Source organism: Aedes albopictus, chromosome 2 (genome assembly GCF_035046485.1).
Source record: "Aedes albopictus strain Foshan chromosome 2, AalbF5, whole genome shotgun sequence".
Classification (NCBI taxonomy): Eukaryota; Metazoa; Arthropoda; class Insecta; order Diptera; family Culicidae; genus Aedes; species Aedes albopictus.
The window spans coordinates 88,116,870-88,135,467 of NC_085137.1; the positions used below are offsets into that span (position 1 = coordinate 88,116,870).

Genomic DNA, 18,598 nt, shown 5'->3' on the forward strand with positions numbered 1-18,598 from the left:
TCCCAAATGAAAACTCCCTTTAGAAGCCTCAGAAAATTTCCCAAAGGAAGTCTCGAAGGAATTCTTGTAAAAACTCCTGCAGGAACTTTCGGAGGAACTTTAAGGGGAATTTCTTGAGAATATTCCTGGAGATTTTTTTGGAGGAACTCCCGGAGGAATTTTAGAAGGATTTCATGGAATAATTCCCGGAGCAATCCACGGACAAGCTCCTGAAGGAATTTTTGAATAAATTCTTTAGGTGATACCTGTTTTGAATTTTCGGAAGAAACTTGTGGAGGAACTTTTCGGAGGTATCTCCTTGTGCAAGAGCGTTCGAAAGCATTTTACGCGGAGTCGCCGGAAACGATTTTCTAGGAAATTTTCTGTAATTAATTTCTGGAGCAACCCCCACAACATCCAGGAAGCATGTCTAAAAGGAATTCTTGGAGGAATCCCCGGAAGCAATCCCAGGAGAATAAACTCCAGGAGGAATCCCTTAAAGGAATTCCTGTGACACTTTTCGGAGGAAACTCCTAGAGGAATCCTCGGAATGAGTTTTTGGTAAACTCGTAAACTGGTAAATCTGAAAGAACATCCTATAGGAGGAATCTTCTGGATGGGAATTCTTCGGAGAGGTTGCGAAATTCATTGAGGAATCTCCGGAAGGCATTCCTGGATGCATTCTCAGAATGAATTCCCAACAGTGGCAGTTTCTGGTTCAAAGCATAAATATACGGATAGCAATTAGGGGCTGTCCATAAACCACGTGGTCATTTTTTGGGACTTCTCAACCGAAAGCCGTGAACTTCTGTCAACGATCAAAATTTTTAAGGCACAATTTAGCGCTGATTTCGAAACCGCGCTTCAAAAAATTTTAAGTAGAGCAGTTTTTGAGTTTAAGCTCAATATCGAGTTTTACATTTTTTTTAAATATGGAATTTACTAAAATTCAAATATCTTGCCTTTTTTTTCAACCAATTTTAAATCTTTTTCCATAAATTAAAAGCTGAATACAATACCATTCGACCATCTGAATGCAGGTTTTGCGCCAGATTAGTGAAATTTAGGATATTGGCGAGTTTTAAGGACGATCTCCTTAAATTTTAGCAAAATTTCCAAAAATTTATGAAGAAATGTATTTTTTCAACAAGAAAAAAAAAACAATTCAAAAATTCTTTCTCAACGTTTATTTGACATATCATATGTGGGCGAGTTACAGTAAAAAAATCAATGTCTAGCCAAAGTCTACGCTCCATACAAATTTCAAAATTTAAAATTTTTGTATGGACAAAAGTCTACGAGGGGGAGGGGGGGGGGGTCTGAGATTACCAAGTTTTGGTCTACGTGGTTTTTGAACGATCCCAGAAGGGCTACTGTAAGCTTCCTCAGAAGTTTTATAAAGCTCCTCCAAAAACATCAGAAAGCTTCTTTCGGAAACTAAAGAAAGATAGCCACAGAAATTCTAGAAAGCATCACTCAGTGCTTCAGAAAACTTTTTTTAAGCTTCGAAAAGATTCCCAGAATCTTTCCAAAGCTTCACCGAGAAACCTCAGAAAACTTTTCCAAGAAGCTTTAGTAAGATTCCCTAGAAGCTTTAGAGAGTTAACTTTGAAGTTTCACAATGCTTTCCCAAAAGCCCCAGGAAGCTTCATTAACCCTCTTATACCAATTTTTTTATTTTGATCTAAATATCATTTTTCGTCATCTAAAATCGATTCAAACATGTTTTGAAAGGTGATTCTTTTTAATTCGCGATTTTGTGAATTTTGGTTTTTGTTTTTTCTATTTTTTATTTCTGAACACCCCTACACTTTTCTAATTTTTCTGGAAGCTTATATGGCGTACCGATTTGCTAAGATGAAAACATTTTAAGATTTTATTATTTTTGTTGAAATATTTTTAATTCTATTTTTTTTCATGGAATATTTTATTTACCGTGTACAATTAAGGAAAATCTTTTAAAGTGTCCTACACTAAGATCTTTTTTCACACGGGTAGTTTTTCTGCTTTAACTCGGTCAATTTTGAGCCAATTCACATGAAAATTTGTACACAGGTAGACACGGTTAGTACTACCTGTGTACGGAAAATCAGATAGGTAGGTTCAAAATTGACCGATTTAAAGCAGAAAAACTACCCGTGTAAAAAAAGACCTTAGTGTATCAAATAATGATTAGGAAATTTTAAAATATGTTAATTGTTGCGATTCAATACAAAAGAAACAATGAAATCTGAAAGGTGACCAAATCATCAAAATCTATTTTGAGATATACAGAATAGTCCTAAATATCAGCCAAAAAATAAAACTTTTGATTCTCCAGGAAAGAAAAAATACAAAAATGCTCAAGCTGTACCCCGTCTAAAGGCGGGGTTGGATATTACAGGGATAATAAACTTCAGAAAGTTTTCCACAGAAGCTCAAGAAAGCTTTCCTCAGAGCTTCGGAAAGCTTCTCCAAAAGCTTCAAAGAGTTTCCGTAGAAGCTTTACAAAATTTAGGCAGTAGTCTCAGAAACCTGCAATAAATGTCCTCCAGAAGCTACAGTAAGCTTCCCCAGAAGCTACAGAGAGTCTCTCTCAAAATCCATAGAAAGCTTCCTCAGAAGGAAAAGGAGGAGAAATCGAACCGGGACGATTGTGCCGGTTCGTCCTCGGGCTCTTCAGGAAAAAGTGCCGGCCAACGGCATCCGGACGATAAGGCACTGCTCGAGGAGTACCAGCGGCATCAGGCCAAGACGAGACAGGTGGAGACCTGTGACCGTGCCTACCGATATGCACAGGTGTACGAAAACAAGCGGAAAGCACTGCGCGAGAAGGAGGAGAAGCAGCTGCAGGAGATGAAGAAGTTCCAGGCACGGCCGGCACCAAATTTCAAATCCGGCACCAAGAAGGAGAACGCCGTGCCAAAGTTTACCATTCCGGTGACGCCGAAGCAGATGAAACCGGAGCGGATCCACAAGCAGGCGATGCAGGTCAAGAAGTTGGAGGACCGCACCAAGGATCCGGAGCCCACGAAAGAGTTCAAGGCGCACGTGCTCAAAGAGGAACCCTTCAAACCGGCACTGGTCAAGACGGTGATCAAGCAGGCCCCATTCGAGTTGAGAATGTCCTCGCGGTTGCAGGAGCGGAAGCTGCTCGACGAACAGCGGCATCGGGCCAAGGAGGAGAAGGCACGCCGCGAAGCGGAAGAACGACGACTGGCCGAGGAACGGGAACTGAAATTGCTGCGCAAACAGAAGGAGTTCAAAGCCAACCCCAATCCGTTCAACGTTTTTGCGAGGATTCCACAACCAATACCAGCATAAAATTTCTCAGTGTGAACCGTTTGCGAAAGTACATCAGTGACCGGGAACGCAAAAAGGGAAAAAGTGACGGATTTGACAGTTCGGCAACGCGAGTGTGCGTACGGCGATCAACGAGCTCGACCATCGATTTCACCACTACCGACAACCCGAGTATCGGAGCCAGTTGGTCGGCGATTGCTTACCGTGGAGTCGAGAAAAAGAGCATCGAAAAGTGCATCTGAGGAGGTCAACGAACCGTATCGAGCGAGTGTGCGGCCGTTGGTTAGCTGATTGTGTTGTGTGCCGGTGGAGAACGAGTGATTTTGTGCATCGGGGTTGTGGAGTTGCTGCTGCTGCCGCATTGCATCGAGTGCATCGGAGGAAACCTGTTTATTTACAACGAGTGGCTGCTGCTGAGAGGATTTTTAAGAAAAGTGCATCGGTGGAGAAAATTTCAAACGGATTTTGTTGCTGTGTGCTGCTTTGGTGCCGATTTTGGATTTTTTGGTGTGCAACCGCATTTGGTGTGCATTTTTTGGATCGTCTGGTGCTTTGTTGAAACAGATTTCTCTTGGGGGAAGGATAGTGTTGGCGCATAAGCGTCAGCTTAAACTATCTTTTAACTCTCGTCGTAAGGGAACCCTAATTTTCCCACATGAGAGTGAGGCAATCCTTATGCCTGATCCAGCACCCATTTTGTCACCAGAAAGAAATCCAGAAGCAGCACCAGTTTCGTCATCTATAGAAGCACCATTTTTGTCGTCGTCATCGAATGTTTTGTCACCGACTTCAAGAAGAAATAGTAGTGAATTACAAAGAAGAAGTAAGAGGAGACGGGAAGAAGAAGATCCCGAATCCGACGAGCAATCTACTCAAGATTTCGAATTTTATGGCTACCCAGCCGATTCTTTCATTTTCTCAAGCTTAGAAACTCAAGAAGATTTACAGCATGAAGAAGAACAAGATCTACTCCCAGTGGTTCCGATTAGGCGTTCTAAAAGAAGAAATAAGAAAAGAAGGAAACGTGATTTTGTCTACTATTCGTAGAATCGAACTAATTTGTGAATTTTCAAATTGTATAAATGTATAGTTCTGTTGTATATAGTTAAGCATAAATATTGTGCATTCGAGTATTGAAGTTTTAGATAAATGAATTTGTGTTGTAAATATTTTGAAATTTAATGAATTAGTTTTTTTACTAAAGGATGGAGGAGTTGTGGTAACACTATGCGAGCGCCTGAGAACTCGCTCAGAGAAGCGAGATAGTAGAAAGAGAGAAAGGGAAATTTAGGAGATATTCAGAATTGTACCGAGTAGGAGAAATATACTACGATAAGAAGTTTTGTGACAACCAACCGAAAAAAAAAAAAAGAAGCATCTGTAACCTACCTCAGAAGCTTCAGAAAGTTTCCGCAGAAGCTTGAGATAACTTTACCGGAACCCTCGAGAAGCTTTTCCAAGAAGCCTCAGAAGCTTTAAAGGGCTTACCTAAAAGTTTCACAATGCTTTCCCAAAAGACCCAGCAAGTTTGCTTTAAAAACTTTGGAAATCTATCCCCAGTAGCTCAAAAAAGTTTCTTCAATAGCTTCAGAAAGCTTCCCCAGAGCTGCACCGGAAACCTCATAAAGCTTTCCCCAGATACTTTAAAAAGCTTCCCCAGTATTTGCTGAGAGTTTTCTCCAAAAAGTTTAGTTATCAAACCTCAGAAAGCTTTCCCCCTAAGCTCTAGGAAGCTTCCCCCAGAGTTTCAGAAAGCTTCTCCAAAAGCTTCAGAAATTTTCCCAAGAAGCTTCAGAAGCTTCCTCACAAGCTTCACAAATCTCTCTTGGAAGCTTCAGAAATCTTCCGCAGATACTTCAAAAAGCTTCGCCAGAAAGCTTCCCCATAAACTTCTCTCTGATTCTGCAGAAAGTTTTCCTCAAAATGTTTAGAAAACTTCCAAAGAAGCTGCAGAAAGCATTCCACAGAAACTGCAAAGATTTTCCACCAAAAGCTTTCTCAAAAGGTTCAGAATGCTTGCACTTCTAGGACGAAGCTATTCTGGAGATTCTAGGAAGAAGCTTACATCTAAAGTCGCTTCCAAAGCATTAATTTCAAAACCTCTAGTTTGCACTAGAATCCAAGTATTTAGATAATAACCATTATTTTCCACCTTCGAAAGCTTATTTCTAACTTGGCTCATCAGCAGTGAATTTTCTCCTGATAGGAAAATCAAGTCAATCGTTACAACTTTCCTTATAAATTGTTCAAACGCTGGAAACTACCGCCCGAACCAACCGACGAACAACCATTTCCCACAAGTTGGAATGGTCCCATAACGTAGACAAACTTGTCGAACGCACTAGCTTATTCCCACCTCGCGGCGAAAAGTTTTCCTCTGCATCAGCACCTTCGCTCCATTGCATTGCAACGAGCGCGCCGGAGATTCACTGTAAAATGAATGGGAAAACTAGTATCCTGCTTCTCCACCGACATCATCACTGTTACCATTAGTGATCCCTTGCTGACGCCTCTCGGTGCCAATAAAAGCCGCTTCATTTGCGGTCCGTACCTAGGTATCGCATGTCTTTCCTCTATCCATTCGATGCCGACGTCACCAGCCAAACTATTCCGGATGCCTGTGTTTCCGTTTCCGTGATTGCATGGCGCGTGGGATGTGATCCAGTTCAAAGGAAAAGTTTGAGATTTTATATGCAATAGGGTGGGGGGTTGCATCGACATAGCGATATAAATTACCGGTGTTCTTTTGAAGTATTTTTGTTATCAATGAGAGTATTTCTGCGAAATATTTACCAAAGAATGTGGATTTTTATTACATAACAGCCAATGACTGAAATGGGTTACAATCCTCTGAGCCACTTGATTGCGAATGAAATGGAGCAAAGAATACACGGTCATGGCAGTGAAAAACTTTGAAGGGATTACCGGTTCAGATTCAAGGATGCACTTTTTTCTCGTCAGCGGTGTGCTAAAGCACGCTAAAGCAGACTAACAGGCGTATCACTTAGAAAACATTTAGGGTAAAATCGTCGACACAAAAGCATAATAGCCCAATGCTAATCACAATGTGTTTCGCAAACCTGAAAATTGGCGATCGATTTGCGAACTAAAGAATATTTGAACTAATCGTTAAAAAGAGAAACGATGGAAAGTGAGCAGAGTGAGACGTCTGCCCGGTCGGTCCAAGAACTTTTCGTAAAGGACACTCCTTGACTTTCTTGGACATAGAATATCTTCGTGCCTGCCAGATGATATATACAGGCAAAATGGTCATTATGGTAGAAAAAGCTCTCAGTTAATAACTGTGGAAAGGTTCATAGAACACTAAATTGATGAGCAGGCTTTGTCCTAGTGGAGACGTTACGTCAAGAAGAAGAATTGTGAAACCAAGAAAAATTGAGTACTAATAAATAATAATAAATGTTTACATGACAAATAAAAAATGCTTACATTTTTGGTTGACCGATATAATAAAGGAAGGTTTGGGTCGCAAAGGTAACATGCTGATAACCGTATGCCTACAGAATAATTTTATGTAAGTTTCAAACAATTATGGTCCAACCAATATAACTTACTATCAGTTGTGCGAAGTGTCAGTATCAACCGACATTTAAAGCTGAAATTGAGAATGGTAACCACTCATTTTTCCATTTACTATCGGAATATCAATTGAATAGCCTCTGATCATTCAATTGACATCAGCTCCAGCCTCAGTCAAGGCACATATAATTCAATTGAGCCCCAGCTAGGAAGCATAAATGTGTGGTGTTGTAGGTTCAAAGCTTTTATCATCGTTGATGACGTCAAACCCGACATCAACCTATCATTCACCTATTTTTATTTTGGCCACCAAACCCAACTTAGACCCAATAGTTGATCGATGTTGGTCCAACAGTGGCCCAACATTCGATAAAAATTGACCCGACTTTGACCCGACATTCGACATTTTTTCAGTCTGGCGGAATTTTGCGGGGTTTTTCGTGTTTCGAGTTAAGCTACTCATTCGAGTGACAATTTATTCAATTGACAAGGATTCGCTTTTCATTTGATAGGTGCTCTGATTGAATGAAATCGTTTTGAACATAACTAGAAGAAAAAATGACTGAACAGATTGGTTGGTTAGTGTTCAAATGAATGAATTGAATTTTTGCAACACTGTTACTATTAAGCACATAGGAAATTCGCCGTATTATTTCAACAATTCACCGTACGGTTTTAGGAATAAGGATAAGAAAAAAGTATAATTTTGCTGGATTTACAACACTTCAAAGTCTAATGATGTTCACGATGACGAAGTCGTTTTTTACGAATCCCCGATGACAATTGGCATGGCAATTCGTCACAAACGCCAGAATCAGCGAGCGTTGCTGTCAGATGGAGCGTCACGTTCGACAGCGTTGCTGCAACGAGGGGTCCCGTCGACACAGGCACCATAAAGAATCAGGATGCACAATAAAATCCTCAATTCTGAATAGATTAATTTCAACTCGGTTATTAAGAACCACTTCAGATCACAAGCAATGGGTCGCATATTAATAAGTAGTAGTAAATTGGAGTTCTCTACACTTGAAGTACTCATTACCAGGGTCGTGCAATTTCGAAAGGAAAACATGACGTACGACGACTGTAGCAAATCGTTTCCCATGCGAACGGACTGCTGTGATGCTTCATCTCTCACCCAGCAACACACTCGTTCGTTGCTGCTACAGAAACAAGTGTGTATGAAACATGGGATGATACACTTGGATTTTCGTTTCATTTATGAGTCATTGAAATACTTCAACATGCTAAAAACACTATTTAAACCACATTTTTGAATAGTGGTGCACGCCAATAGAATGATAATTATGTTTTATGAAAGAGGATAACAAATTCGACCGCTTAAATCCAATTAACCGGCGCCCGTGGTTGAGAATTCCCAGAAAAATGACCACGTGGTTTATGGACAGCCCCCTTGAAGTGACTCATTCAAATGTTGCATGAAAGTGTATCATTGAAACGAAATTGTACGCCCCTGCTCATTACTATTCGTGGAATACAGTGTCGGACAAAACAATAAGACCACCAGCCATTTTTCATACAAAATGGCCAAGTTTGATGATGTCGTGCTCGGTTTCTAGTGAACCGATTTGGCTGAAATTTTGACAGTCGCCATGGAGTTACGTGAATTTTGATTTGCATTTGATTGATTGCGTTCTGGTCACAACATCAAAAGTTACAGATATACGAAACGACAAAATAATAGGACCACTCTTACATTGCCATTACCAAAGGATATAATCAGAGTATCTGATGCTTGATGATTAATATACTAGTACTAAAACTAAGGACGCCATTTAAACTTGGGGACATTTTTATTGAATTGACCACAAATAACCATTATAAAAATCTGGTGTTTTAATTTTGTCGCACCGTATGTCTGTAACTTTGGAAGTAGTGAACAGAACTCAATCAATTCAATACAAATCAAAACTCCCGTAAATCCATGTCGGCTGCCAAAATTTCAGCCAAATTGGTTTACTAGAAACCGAGTACTATATCGACAAACTTGGCCATTTTGTATGAAATAGGACCGGTGGTCTTATTGTTTTGTCCGACACTGTATGTTCGTATGAATAAATACGAGTTTACTATACATTAATTCTGTTTTAGTGCAGGGGTAGGTTTTCCAGGGCAGTGATTTTTCAGAGTTTTTGTCACGCGGTGCACTTTTAAGCTGTTAATCGCTTTAAGGTTCACATGTTCACTTATTTCATTTATTTGGGTCAACGTCAATTTCGTGATACCACCGCACGGTGGGACGAATGGCCAAAAACGTGAACTTTTTTCAGTAGCGTCTTTAAACGTGATTTTATCGGCATGGTGTCTTCGGATGAAAATTTTATAGAAATAGGGCGCGTCGAATGGCGTTTAATTTTAGTTCGCAACTTTGCCACAGGCGGCACTGTAAAATCCAACTTTTTTGTTTGACGTTTTTTCAATATGGTGTCTTTGGCAAAGTTGTAGATATGCTCAATACAAATATCTTTGCCGAAGACACCAACCCTCTATCTCTACATTGCTTCAAGATACAGACGTATTTTATGAATGACCCCTCAAAAATCGTTTTATTCATATATTTCGAAAACGCGCAGTTTTAGAAAGTTGCAATGTTCTACAAAGTTGTGTAAAATGTCAAAAGAAACAACTTTGTAGAAGTGAATAGGGTTCTAAAATGGCAATAGGGTTAGTTATGGCTATTTTTTAGTTAAAAATAGCCGTTTTTCAAGGCTCAATAACTATCTTGGATGCAAATGGATGCAAATCAATCCCCACTAGGTTCAATATGTATTACTATTAGTTGAATATCCTGATGTTTTCGGTTGTATCCTCGAGTATCCTTAGCAGGGGTTCTTAATCTTACTAGAGCCTATTTTTGACGCTAAAACAGTAATATCAGTTTTTGTATGTCATTTAGAACCCCATTATTTTCTGTGAAGTGATAAATATTAACTATTCGCATAATTGTATGCTTTATTGCGCCTATAAAAATCAATTATTATCGAATTATTATCATATTATTTTAAAAACACTGCATAGAAGTGAGCTAAACCAGTCGGTAATCTCACCAGCAAGCAAATACACATACTAGGGGCGGGACAGCTCTAATATTGATTAGCAATATTAGCAGTATTAGAAAATATTAATCCCAAAGCCGTGGCATATTTTAACCAAGTAAGCCACGCCATTTTCAATAACAACAAAGAGACATGACAAGAGATAGTCGTGCTTCAGTGCTTTACGGTGGATATTTATAATCAGGATAAGAACTAATTAGGACAAGATAGATGAAAATCGGTTCCATAGCGTCCTTCTCACTCTAGTACTTTCTAGCGAACACGACCGCTTTTAGCTGTAGTATCTTTACGTTTTCGTATTTGGTCAAATATTGCATGTGTACAATATTACACACATTATAATGCAATGTAATGTGTGTTGGACACACAGTTCATTCGTTGTTCAATATTCAAAAGTTTTAGACTCAACAATCTATTACAAACAGTAGCATCCAAACTCAAAACGGCATTAATCCTCGAGTAGTCTTGTCTTTGACCACCTTAAGGGACACCGCGCTCACGAAGATTTTATCAGCTTGCGCGGTAGCCTCAGTGAAATAATAAAAATTCTAACCATCATACGAGAAAAGATGTCTGTTTCTAAATTCAGAATAATTATTTTTATTGGGCATGGACGTCTACATACAATTTAAATATGTAACTGTTTATCCAGGAGCATCGTGATGAAACAAGGACCTGAGCTTGTTTATTTCGTCTATTTTGAATTCATTAAACACTGCGCCATGGGTTTCCGAGATCCACATCCTCGCTGCTGAAGATTGAAGCCAAACTAAAATATATAATTAGAAGAAATTAAAGATTTCGTCAATTGAAGACACTTCACCGACCAACCGTATTTTCTCCTCTCGTCTTTGTGACAGTTTATTGTTGTATGAAATTCCATGACATACTACACAAAAAATGTTGTGGTAGATGGTGAAGATTAAGAAACTAATATTTATTAGGCAGTATTAGCGCCGGTATTAGGAGCTGTCCCGCCCCTAGTACACATATTATTTTCAGCACGTATAGTAACCGAACAAGCAGAAAGTCAACTCATATTAAATCACTACGTTTCTTATGTCGAATACCCAATTACTAATTTTCTAATTCACTTAAAGGCGTCAACAGGCATGAGATTTTTTCGATCGCTGTGAGAATGATCTAAATAAATCCTGCATGAATGCAAATAAGCTTTTGTATACAAAATGTTTTAATGATTTCTAGTTATCAAAAAAGTTGTGGATATGCACAACATCTTCGATGAAAAGTAAAGGTTCCTCTAATCAAAAATCATAAAAGTTGTTTTGGGTATGTGTTGGAATATTAGAACTAATTTAGAGAAGCTGTTTCACCCTTTTACTGGCTTAATCGAGAGTTACTTGTGCCATGTGTCCATTGACCTTCCAGTATAAATACACACACTCTCCCGCTTGTTCGGCACCTGTCAAATTCATGTTGTTTCCGATAGCTGAAAATGCACCTTTTCATTTCCACAAATCAATTTGTAGCTATGTTTGAAAGTTGGGAAAATAGATACGCAAATGATTTCAGGTTTTCTAGACTTGCTGTTTGTTCGGTTACTATACGTGCTGAAAAAGAATATGTATATTCCTGGCGTTCGTTTTTAATAGGTCGTATGTTGACTGTGGTTCCTACCCTGATTCGACCTATTCAAATCGAAAGCCAGATTTACATTTATGTTTTGAACACACGAATAAAATTTGCTTGCTGGTGAGATCACTTGGATACATATGACCGTCTGGTTTAGCTCACTTCTATTCAGTGTTTTATGAATAATATGACAATAACTCGATAATAATTGATTTTTGTAGGCGCAATAAAGCAAACAATTATGCGAATAATTAATATTTATCACTTCACAGAAGATAATAGGGTTCTAAATGACATACAAAAACTGATATTACTGTTTTAGCGTCAAAAATAGGCTCTAGTAAAAAATAGAACCCCTGCTAAGGATACTCGAGGATACAACCGAAAACATCAGGATATTCAACTAATAGTAATACATATTGAACCTAGTGGGGTTTGATTTGCATCCATTTGCATCCAAGATAGTTATTGAGCCTTGAAAAACGGCTATTTTTAACTAAAAAATAGCCATAACTAACCCTATTGCCATTTTAGAACCCTATTCACTTCTACAAAGTTGTTTCTTTTGACATTTCACACAACTTTGTAGAATATTGCAACTTTCTAAAACTGCGCGTTTTCGAAATATATGAATAAAACGATTTTTGGGGGGTCATTCATAAAATACGTCTGTATCTTAAAGCAATGTAGAGATAGAGGGTTGGTGTCTTCGGCAAAGATATTTGTATTAAGCATATCTACAACTTTGCCGAAGACACCATATTGAAAAAACGTCAAACAAAAAAGTTGGATTTTACAGCGCCGCCTGTGGCAAAGTTGCGAACTAAAATTAAACGCCATTCGACGCGCCCTATTTTTATAAAATTTTCATCCGAAGACACCATGCCGATAAAATCACGTTTAAAGACGCTACTGAAAAACGTTCACGTTTTGGGTCATTCGTCCCACTGTGCACCGAATCAACAAGTTGCCGCCATAATGCTCGATATGCAGCTGTAGCTCTCCAACGTCGGTCACGCCCAACGCTCGCCAGATCATGCTCTACCTGATCCTTCCATCGTGCTCTCTGCACTCCACACCTTCTTGTGCCAACCGGATGATTAGCAAACACCAACTTTGCAGGATTGCTGTCCGGTGTTCTTTTAACATGCCCTGCCCACCATATCCGTCCAGCTTTGGCAATTCTCAGGATGTTGGGTTCACCGTAGAGTGCAGCGAGCACGTGGTTCATCCTTTACCGCCACACTCCGTTCTCCTGCACGCCACCGAAGATCGTCCTTAACACGCGTCGCTCGAAAACTCCGTGTGCTTGTAGGTCCCTCTCGAGCATGCTCCATGTCTCGTGTCCATAGAGGACCACCGGTCTTATTAGCGTCTTGCACATGGTGCATTTGGTGCGGAGGTGAATCTTTTTCTAAAGCAGTATCTTCTGGAACTCGTAGTAGACAAAACTTCCAGTGGTGATGTGCCTTCGTATTTCACGGCTCACGTTATTGCTAGCCGTTAGCAAGGAACCGGGGTAGACGAATTCTTCTATCACCTCGTAAGTATCCCCGTCTATCGTAACATTGCTACCAAAACTTGTCCTGTCCGCTCAGTCCCACCTACCAGCATGTACTTTGTCTTAGCCGCATTCACCACCAGTCCGACCTTTACTGATTCACGTTTCAGGCAGGTGTACAGTTCTGCCACCGTTCCAAATGTTCTGGCAATAATGTCCATGTCGTCCGCAAAGCACACAAATTGACCAGATTTTGTGAAAATCGTTCCTCGGCTGTTGAGCCCGGCTCGTCGCATCACACCTTCCAGAGCGATGTTAAAGAGTAGGCATGAGAGTCCGTCACCTTGTCGCAGTCCCCGGCGAGATTCGAATGAACTGGATAGTTCACCCGAAACCCTTACGCAGTCTTGCACACCGTCTATCGTTGCTTTAATCAGTCTAGTTAGCTTCCCAGGAAAGCCGTTTTCGTCCATGATTCTCCATAGCTCTGCGCGGTCGATGAACAGGTGATGTGTTGGGACCTGGTATTCACGGCATTTCTGGAGGATTTGCCGTACGGTGAAGATCTGATCCGTTGTTGACCGGCCGTCGATGAAACCGGCTTGGTAACTTCCCACGAACTCATTTACTTTAGGTGACAGACGACGGAAGATGATCTGGGATAGCACTTTGTAGGCGGCATTTAAAATGGTGGTCGCTCGAAAGTTCTCACACATTAACTGCCCATAATCGCATAGTTAACCTAAGCGCCACTGTAGTTTTCAACACACTTTTGAAATTTTAACAATGATTAATGAAAAGTTTATGATTTTTTTTCAGGTTGATATCTAGCTAGTGATTAGATCTTGTGCTCTATTTAATAATGTGCTCTGCTGCGATACCGTCCTTACCAGCTGCTTTGTTGTTTTTGAGCTGGTGGATGGCATCCTTAACTTCCCTTAGCGTTGAAGTTGGTTCGGTCCCGTCCTCTGCTGCGCCAGCTTAGTCATTTCCTCCGCTGCCTTGATCCCCCGTGCCTACATTTTCTTCGCCATTCAGGTATTCGTCGAAGTGCTGCTTCCACCTTTTGATCACCTCACGTTTGTCCGTCTGGAAGCTCCCGTCCTTATCCCTGCAGATTTCGGCTTGCGGCCCGTAGCCTTTGCGGGATGCGTTGAGCTTCTGGTAGATCTTACGTGTTTCTTGTGAACGGCACAGCAGTTCCATTTCCTCGCACTCCACTTCTTCCAGCCGGCGCTTTTTCTCCCGGAAGAGACGGGTCTGCTGCTTCCACTTCTGTCTGTATCGCTCCACATTCTGTCGGGTTTCATGCTGCAGCATTACCGCCCGCGCTGCGTCCTTCTCCTTCAGAACCGCTCTGCACTTCTCGTCGAACCAATCGTTTCGTCGACTCCGTTCTACGTACCCGATAGTGCTCTCGGCTGCGTTGTTGATGGCTGCTTTGACTGTACTCCGGCAGTCCTCCAGAGGGGCCACATCGAGCACACCTTCGTCTGGCAACGCTGCCTCGAGATTCTGCGCGTATGCGATGGCGACATCCGGTTGCTTCAGTCGCTCTAGATCGTACCGGGGCGGCCGCCGGTACTGTACATTGTTAATAACGGAGAGTTTTGGACGCAGTTTAACCATCACCAGGTAGTGATCAGAGTCGATATTAGCGCCACGATAGGTCCTGACGTCGATAATGTCAGAGAAGTGCCGTCGATCAATCAGAACGTGGTCGATTTGCGATTCCGTTTGTTGTGGTGATCTCCAGGTGTAACGATACGTATCGATACGGGAGGCTGGAAGAAGGTGCTACGAATGGCCATGTTCTTGGAGGCAGCGAAATCGATGAGGCGTATGCCATTTTCGTTCGTTAGCTGGTGGGCGCTGATCTTTCCAATCATCGGTCTGAATTCCTCCTCCTGGCCTACCAACCGTTCACGTGCCTCTGCATGTAGCCCACTATAACGATAAGAGCTGTCCCCAGCTCGTGTGCGCTACCGCAACTCTGGTAGATGGTATGATGACCTCTAAACGTTCACATCATTGATTCTGTCCAACACACCTCCTGCAGCGTCACGATTCCGAACCCACGGTCCTTCAGTAGATCGGCGAGTATACGAGTGCTCTCGATGAAGTTGAGAGATCTGCAGTACCGAGCTTCCAATCGCAAGTCCCTTTTCGTCGCTGTGGTCGTAGCCGAACCGATACCCATCGCATTCTTCTCTTGTTGATTTTTCGGTGCTGAGGAATTCCACGGAGTCATGTCAGTCGATCCTGAGCGACCATTTCAAAAATATCTGAAACTTTGCACAGTTTTTCAATTTCATATAAATCGCCATTTTTTGATATTAAACCTTCATATTCACTCACGACTAACTTTTCAAAAGGGTGTATGCGAAAATAGTTCTAAAATATTCTAAAAGCTGTACAGCAAAAACGGATTGTTCGATTGTTATAAATTTTTCAGCAAAGTTAGATAACTAAATGATGATTCCTTAGAAAATATACACTGTAAAAAATTTCTTTTTCTACTTTGAAAAAATATGATATTTGTCACAAAAATTCAAATATCTCAAAACCCTATCTTTTTACCAACTTCAATTTTTTAGGGGAAATGGCCCATTATATCAGCTATCTACCATAAAATTTTGGTGATGGTAAACTGATAAACAAAAAAGTTATGACATTTCAAACATTTCACAATTTTTACATTTAGTAACAAAAAAAATTTTTTTCTGTGTAAATTATTTCGAGAATTATATTTTGATGCTGATTTTATTGTAAAGGCTACCGCCTGAATTAAACAAGTTGTTTTCATGATACTTTAGTTTGATTATTCGTAATTACTATAGTATCTATTTGAAACTTAGACGCGATCCAGTGTTGTGATCAAAAATATTGAGATTGTCATACTTTTTATTGTACGTGACTGGTGAAAAAATCCCTTGATAGTGTTGAAAAGCTGTTGATTATAAGAAAAATGGAATTGAATTTATTTTTAAGACAAAAGCTGTATAATAAAAGTTTTTTTATACGCGTATACGTCTAGTTTATCCGCAAAAAAAATCCCTCTTACACACTTATTTCTGAATTGCCTGTTCGGTACTTTTTTGACGAGATTATAACAGCAGTACGATCTCGGTAGTTTCGGTAATCGATTTTACTGAGGCTCAGTAAAACAACTGTCAAAATCGTATGGAAAAGGTAAACAATGCATTTTTGCTGAACGAGTTCGGTGCTCAGCAGTTTTAATCTCGTCAAAAAATTACCGAACTCGGTAATCAAAATTAAGTGTGTAGAGAACAGACTTTATGATCGGAAGAATGCGAGTAACTTCAACAACAACAAATGCATAAGAGGTACATACCACAGACAAACAGACGAAACGCCTAGAACAATTTTAGTGAAAATTCATCGCCCAGTTCACACTATCACCACCTGGTGGAAATGTTTCACGAAACACTGTGTTGTGCAATATCGTCATCAGAAGGCGCTAGTGTGAAACGTCAAACGCAAAGAAAAACGATGGGCGCTCTTCTTGTTATGAAAGCCACAACCAAGATTCAAAATGATCGTTGAAGGCGTGGTCAATGAAAATTTCGCCAGTGTTACGTTTGTTTGTCTGTATACATACCTGACAATGCTCACGAAAAAAACAAAAAAATACTACCGCTATGAATATTAAAAATTGTATAGTATTTTTTTTCTTCAGCCACCAACACCAAACAAGTAAGTTAAAATTAATAAGTGATTTTGTTTATTATAATCTAACGAACAAGATGAACAGTCGCTTTCTCAAAGGTCTTCAACTCAACGCTCTCTTGTAGACCGTTTGATGAAAAAAAATGTTCAAAAGAGTTACGAAATCTCACCGAAAGCACCAAAAAGATAAACTGAAAGAGACTGGTTATGCCCAAATGTCCACATTGTGTACAAAATTACGCATTTGCACGTCCTGCCGTCTAGAATTTGACAAACGAGCCATCTTTATATCATCGGTAAAGCAGGGCGCAGGAAGTTCGAAAACGACAACAACTGAGAAATTGCCATCAGCGACATCTGTTTAAACAATTTAATTACGCCCCTTTTCAAAAATGCCCTGTAATATTCTTCAACATCTATACCCATTTCAATATTTTTAACGTTGCAAAACACGCTTTCAACATTCATCTTGAAGAAGAGGGAAAACACTTGTCCTCAAATGTAACAGCAAATTAATGAATAAACGACTAATGCGCGGAGGGCGTGATAAAATCGGAACATTACGGTACATAGTATATTATATTATATGTATATATAATATATAATAAAAACAACTTGTTTTACTCACGCAAGGCCATTAACAATAAAATCAGCATCAATCTTCAATTTCCGGCCGAAATAATTTACACTAAAAAAAATTATTACTAAATGTGAAAATTGTGAAATGTTTGAATTGTCATAACTTTTTTGTTTATTTTCATGGTAGATTGCTAATACAATGGACCGTTTTCTCTAAAAAATTACGTTGGTAAAAAGATAGGGTTTTGAGATATTTGAGTTTTTGTGACAAAAATGATATTTTTTAATGTTAAAAAAGATTTTTTTCACAGTGTATATTTTCTTAGGAATCGCCATTTAGTTATCTAACTTTGCTGAACAATAAAATCAGCATCAAATCGCGATTCCCGGCCGAAATAATTTACACAGAAAATTTTTTTTTACTAAATGTAAAAATTGTGAAATTTTTGAAATGTTATAACTTTTTTGTTTATTAGTTTACCATCACCAAATTTTTATGGTAGATTGCTAATACAATGGACCGTTTTCCCTAAAAAATTCAAGTTGGTAAAAAGAAAGGGTTTTGAGATATTTGAGTTTTTGTGACAAAAATGATGTTTTTCAATGATAAAATAGATTTTTTTTTCACAGTGTATATTTTCTTAGAAATCACCATTTAGCTATCTAACTTTGCTGAAAAATTCATAACAATCGAACAATCCGATTTTGCTGTGCATATTTTTGAATATTTTTGAACCATTTTCACATACACCCTTTTGAAAAGTTAGTCGTGGCTCTAAATAAAAATTTGATATCGAAAAATGGCGATTTAGATGGAACTGAAAAACTGTGCAAAGTTTCAGTTCAATAGAAAATCATGAATTAAAAATTTTCCTTAATTTTGATGCTGTTACTTGGAATCGCTCTGCTTGTCTTTTTACTACTGGCTCGCAGCTTGTCTTTTTACAACTACATCAGTGCTAAATAATTAGGCTTGAGCGCCAGTCTTCGCCGGGGGTGTTAAATATGTGTAATTTCAAATTTGTTCAAAGCGCTGTCTTTCGCAGCGACTGATAGGTGCGTAATATTCGTCATTGAAATGCTTTTGCTAGACTGATATAATTACAGTATTGTTCCGATTTTATCACGCCCTTTTTCAAAACTGCTTTCAAATATTCTATAAAATCTATTCGCATTTAAAATATTTTTAACGTCGTAAAACGCGCCTTCAACATTCATCTTGAAGAAGAGGGGAAGCACTTGCTCTCAAATGTAACAGCAAATTAATGAAAAATGAAGGACTGACACGCGGAGGGCGTGATAAAATCGGAACATTACTGTATTATACTAACTTGCATTTTCAAATTACTTTTCGGAC

At 39.5% G+C, this 18,598-nt stretch overlaps 1 protein-coding gene across 1 annotated transcript; it reads left to right on the forward strand.

Annotated features, from left to right (window-relative positions):
• The first annotated feature begins 2,502 nt into the window (after positions 1-2,502).
• Positions 2,503-3,282, forward strand: LOC115255155 (caldesmon-like). The gene has a single exon (XM_029853045.2). It carries the CDS (start codon positions 2,503-2,505, stop codon positions 3,280-3,282), a length of 780 nt encoding a protein of 259 aa, XP_029708905.2.
• The last annotated feature ends 15,316 nt before the right edge of the window (positions 3,283-18,598 follow it).